Source organism: Mesoplodon densirostris, chromosome 11 (assembly GCF_025265405.1).
Source record: "Mesoplodon densirostris isolate mMesDen1 chromosome 11, mMesDen1 primary haplotype, whole genome shotgun sequence".
NCBI classification, from domain to species: domain Eukaryota; kingdom Metazoa; phylum Chordata; class Mammalia; order Artiodactyla; family Ziphiidae; genus Mesoplodon; species Mesoplodon densirostris.
Window position 1 is genome coordinate 89783199 of NC_082671.1, and position 6000 is coordinate 89789198.

Genomic DNA, 6000 nt, shown 5'->3' on the forward strand with positions numbered 1-6000 from the left:
AGAAAGCAATGAGTTATTTTAAATCCCTTTTTTCTCACTTTCAAAAAGTCAGAGAGGCTTAATGCCTTGTATTTAGCCTCTGGAACTGCTAGATGGTTTCAAATTACATGATTATATTCACGGTGGAAAAAGGCACGTTTCTGAGAGTGCATAAAATGAGTTCTATTGACATTATTTTTCGTATAACATAGCAATGCATTGGTTACAAAGATAAATCTGAAATACTTGTTGTATTTCATTTCTCTGACCAAATGTATCAGGTATATCCAACTTTTCTCTAAAGAACTTTATTTACAAGTTTAATTAGCTGAGGTTTGAGCTCCAAAAGCCAGTCAAAAAATACTAAACTCTAATAAATATACCCAAAGCCACCATACTAGAATAAATAATACTTAATATTGGCAACCTGGAGTAATTTAAATAAGGTATTCGTGATCAAATGTATTTATACAGGGTCTAACTTCACGCAGTTTCTGTCATATAAGGACTTTCACTGACTGAAGTTTGAACGAGTTACTACCGCCATCAAGTGTTAGGATGCATTCTTTTCAAGTCACCCAAATGCACAAAAATCAACACCAAGACTGCAGTGTTTTCAACTTAACAACATAATGCTCTGAATAACAGAAAGCATAGCAAAACCAATGCGGTCACATGGCACTTATCAGAATTTCAAAATGCAGTATCATTAAAATCTCCCAAATAAAGTTGTAACTAAATATGAAGGACATATTTTACTGCACTGACTTGAAACATGTGGCAAACAGACTCTAAGTTGATCCTTAATGATTTCCTGCCTCTTGGTGTTCATGCCTTTGTGTAATCCTGTCCTTGAGTGCTGGTAGGACCTGGGCCTTGTTTCTAACCAATAGGATATGGCAAAGGTGATGGGTGTCACAAAAGTCAAGCGCCACGATTATAATACACACGTACGTGTGTGTGTGTGTGTGTGTGTGTGTGTGTGTATTCATTGTGCTAGGAAGCACTAAGGAGATGCTCTTGGCTGGCTTGATGGGGTGAGCAGCCATGTTGAGGAAGCCCATGGAAGGGAACTATGGGCAGCAGCTAGAATCACTGCTGTCCTCAAGGACCTGCACGTTGCCTCGAAACCTGAAGGCTTCCTTTAGCCAACAGACAGCTAAAGGGTACGGCCCTCAGTTGTACAGCCACAAGGAAGCAAATTCTGCCAAGAACATGAATAATCTTGGGAGCAGATTTTCCTGAATTGAGCTGCAGGATGAGAACCCAAACGGCCAAATGCTTTGACCACAGCCCTGGTAAGACCCTGAGCAGAGGACACAACTAAGCTGTTCCAGGATCCTTGGAAACTCTGAGATAACAAATGCATGTTGTTTTAAGTAACTAAGTTTGTGGGAACGTTTTATGTAGCAATATAAATGAATACAATATATAAAAACATGGTGTGTTATAGTTTAATACTGAATCTAAATATATTTTGCAGTATTTAAAGAGTATGGGTCCATTTTAAAAGTCTTTAAGTTTTCTTAGTTGCATTTCTGACGGTGGTTTTTAACATGTTCTGGTGCTAATTTTCTTGGGTGATTTACCAGTACATGAACAATCTGTATTATAATGTCAATCTATTGAAAAAAACAATAATTATAAATTGTAATTTGCTGCTTCTCTTAAGAAAGAGTAGCACAAGACAATCCTGCATTAATTTTTTAATAGGGAGGATGAATATGAAAGATATATATCTCACCATGAAAAAAGTGTATAAAGCCAGTATTATTGGTATAAAGTTCACATCAACTGTTCAAAAAAATGATGTCCTTAATTACCTGTGAGTTAATCTTTTTTTTTAAAAAAAGAAGAAATTGATGGGAATTCCACTAAGCAACATGTTCAATTTCTAAAGCTCTTAATTAAAACTCAATATCATATACCAAGTATATTCTTAGAAACATAAATCTGGATTATCACCATTCCGTTTCAAGTTAAGCAGATCAGAGGCTGAGGCCAAGTGTGTGAGTCTCCATCCAAAAAGAGACATTGGAGGCTAAAAATGTCAGCATTCTGCATTTTGAGTCAAGCAGGCTTGTCTCCTCAGCAAACCACAGAGCAAATGAACTTGAATGATACCTGTGGAATCTATAGGTCCCATAGCAAAGGGTGGAGGGCTGAACCAGGAATCCATGTACTGTTCTCAATTTTCAAGCAGGAAGGCATAAATGACCCTTGCAAGCATCAGGGCTTCCTCTAATTTTGCTTCTCTATCATTCAATGGAAGCTTGTATGGACTCAGGTTCCCAGTGGGCAGTGTTCCATTTTTGCACTGTTCCACTCAACACAGGAAGGTGATAAGGAGATATACTCGGTGGTTTTCTGTAGGATCAAGGCTGGTAACACTTTCTTGATGTTTCTCAAAAGTGGGACAAGAAAAGGACACAAGGATGGGGATGTCTATTTTTGCATCAGGCACAGGGTTAGTTATCTTTACGTATACTGTATCAATTTCTTTACAAGTCCTAAAGCATGTAAATATGATAATGATGATAGTTCACAGTTACTGAGTGCTCACAGGGTACCTGTGCTAAGTGCTTTAATCAATACCTTACTTAATCCTTAACATAACTCTTTGGAACAGGCACTATAACTATACTCATGGTATGGGTAAGGAACTGGAGGCTTCCAGCGGTTAACTGGTGAGTTGAAGTTGAAACACCTCTACTTTTAAATAGACCTTGTTTTTTAGAGCAGCTTTAGATTCACAGCAAAACTGAGAAGGTACGGAGATTCCTCATACACTCTCTCCCCCTACTCATACATAGCCTCCTCCATTATAAACATCCTCCACCAGAGTGGTACATTTGTTAATAATGAACCTACATTGACACATCTGTATCACCAAAAGTCCATAGTTTACATTAGGGGTCACTCTTGATGTTGTACATTCTACAGATTTGGATAAATGTATAATGACTTGTATCCACCATATAGTATCATTCAGGGTAGGCTCTTGTCTATTTAAATCAAAGCCCATATTCTTAACCTTAATACTATAAAAGCTCCCAAGGTACCACACTGTCTGGTTAACAAAAGGAAAAATGTATTGCCATACTAGCATTTTTAGGTACAAACCTATGGTATACATCCTGGTAATGTTTAATCAAGGGGCATATGTTTTGCATATGTTACAATAAGTAAACTGCTTGTCCATACAGATTCCTTGTATTCAGCACCAGAGTCCTATTTAAGGTGCTTGGGCAGTCTAGTATAGTAATCTCATGGAGAATTTGGACTCTGAGGTCAAACAGGCTCAGGTTTAAATACTAGCTCTGAAATTCATCAGTCCCACAGCCTTAGGTAGATTAATTTCGTTTCCTAATCTATGAGATGCGGTAACAATGTTTACCTCCCTGAGTAGGTGTGAGGATTATGTGCCATGAGCCCACCTGCGCGCAGTAAGCACACGCAATAAACCTTTGCCGTCTTGTTTCAGGTACGTTGACACAGAGCTCCTAGGATTTAGAAGAGTGGGCACAGGCCACAAGGTAAGGAGTGGGGCCCAGTATTCTGACTCCGAGGGCTTTCTCTTTACCCCCTGGGCTGTCCCAAAGGTGTAGGATATTGTTTTTCGATACACAAATTCTTCCCCAACCCCCACCTCTGGGTTCGGCCGAAGGTCCATCTTCTACAACCTCGCACCTCAAGGTGGTTTAAGTGTTCAAATAAACTTCCTCAAGCGTTTCCTAACGTGGGTAGCACAAACCCAGCCTCCAGCCCCTCGCCACCTCTCTCAAAAACTGCGTCACAAGCCCCCTGAGAATGTTCACGGGCAACCTCGTTCTGGGCGGAACCCCAACTCCACGCCCAGAGAGAATGACCTCAACCCCAATTGGCTGTCTCCCGGGGCAACCAATGATGCGGTGGGCGCACGGGGCCCCTGGCCGGTATTTAAAGGCTGCCGCTGCCCACCCCCACCTCAGACTAGCCAGGACGGCGACGGTGAAGCGCCTGGGCTGAGAGGGAACCGCAAGGTAACGCGCAACCCCTCCCTCTCCCGTCCCCAGCCCGAGCCTCCAGTGAGGCAGGGGTGTGTGGGACCCGGGAGCGGGTCTCACTGCGCGTCGCCCACCAACACCTTCCTCCTGCACCATCCTTACCCAGCCCCAGTCCCACCCAAACTCACCTGGACGAGACAACCCGGGTGCCAAGGGGCAGAGATTACGTGGAAGAACGATCGAGCGAGCAGAGAAGAGGGGTCCTTTTGGAGAGAAACGCGTGATCCCAGCGGCAGACACGTGGTGCTGCGCAGAAAGAGAGAGAGAGAGACACGAGGCTCTTCAGACCGTCAGATCTGGCCAAACTTGACGGCAGCTTCTAGGACGCTTCCGTTTAGACCTCTCAGAGCTCCCTGAATCATGACCCAGCCCCTCTATAGAAAAGAGGATCCTCTTAACCTGGGCCACGGGGGGGCGTCCTCTGCCCCATTAAACACCCGGTCTTCCCGCCATCGAAGGCGCAGAGGCGCTCGGGTTTACAGGCGGTGGCATCACTATGGTCCCAAGGCCGCGTATGAGCCCCGGAGGAAACAGCCGAAGCAACAGCACGGCTCAGGACCTTGGTTCCATCCACCCAGGTGTCCCTCTTGGGCCATGTATTCTAACTGGGGGCACTGGGGAGGACCCTGGCACTCACCTCCGGAGGGATTCCGGAAGCCCCCTGGCCAGGTGCAAGTGATCCAGGTGTACGGCCTGCTCCCATTCTGCCTTTGCTGCTGCTCCTGCTGGCGCGGGCCCCGGAACCCCGGCTGGGCGAGGCCCCCGGGCAGGAAGAAGCGCTGGGGCCGCCGGGGCCGCGGCCTGCGCCGCGACCCTCGCCGCTCCTTCCAGAGAAGCCCTTCAGAGGATCTGAGCACGCTGCTGCGGCCGGTCAACCTGTGCAGGTTGCGGGTCCCCGGCCTGCGGGCACCGCGGAACACCACCCAGTTCATCATGAACCAGGTCTACGAGGATATGCGGCAGCAGGCGGCGCTGCGGGCGCAGCAGGCCCAGGCGGGCGGCACCGCATCCGCGGCCGGCTCCTTCGGAAACGATGCGCCCCCCAGCGGTGGCGAGGAAGACACGGAGCTGCGGGCAACTTTGTATAGCTTTGGGCAAAATCCGTCTCTAGCCTTCAGTCCTGACCCGGATGAGGCAAACCAGTCTCCAAGCCCACAGCCGGTAGAGGAAAAGGAGAGAAACGATGATGAGGAGGCGTGTGGCGAGGAGGAATGTGACGGCAAGGAGTTGGTGAGCGAGGAGGAGGATGCAGAGACCGACGCCACGGACGAAGAGGAAGCCGAAGAGCCTGACTCCGTGGAGGAGGGGGCGGAGGGGGAGGAGCATGAAGAGGAAGGGGAGGGGCTGGAGGAGGAAGAGCAGAGGGAGGAAGAGAACCGTTTGCCTCTGGAAATGCCTTTATCTTATAAACTGTACTTATTTAAACCCCAAACAGATAATTCCCAAAGTGCCACAGGAAGCTCTCTCATCATGGCACAGGACATTCACTGTTAGACATCAGGAAAGGGACTGGGGAATGAGATGGAACTGATGTGAGGCTAAAATGAATTAGCAACTTATTAAAAACTAATTTAAAAATGAGTTCCATTAACAAACATATCTCTGTAAACCCCTTCTTTGGCCATTATAAAACGTTTAAAAATCGGTGTGCTTGTGTATGGCTATGAGTGGGGGAGGGAGAGCTTTCAAATATAATTTAACTGGAAATGGTTAAAGGCCAAATAGTCATTACTACAGTTTGAATATTTTCATTTGGTGTTTTCCCCTCTAGATGCTTGAGTTTTTCGGTTTTCCTTTTTAAATTCTGGCAGTGCTGAAAATGTTTCTTTTTATAACAGATTTATACATTCCATGCCTAAGAAGCATGTGCCATGTCTATTGAATGTACATCAGTGCTCATAACATGATAGCTGAAACCTTTTTAAAATGCCTATTTTAATATTTTTTTCTTGTAGTTTTTCCACCTTCAGAGTTC

At 45.5% G+C, this 6000-nt stretch overlaps 1 protein-coding gene across 1 annotated transcript; it reads left to right on the forward strand.

The window, feature by feature from the left end:
• Positions 1-4385: 4385 nt before the first annotated feature.
• On the forward strand, positions 4386-5519 carry CCER1 (coiled-coil glutamate rich protein 1). Its single transcript, XM_060114082.1, is given in 3 exon segments — positions 4386-5428; positions 5430-5484; positions 5487-5519. Coding segments are annotated over 3 exon segments (1131 nt in total).
• The last annotated feature ends 481 nt before the right edge of the window (positions 5520-6000 follow it).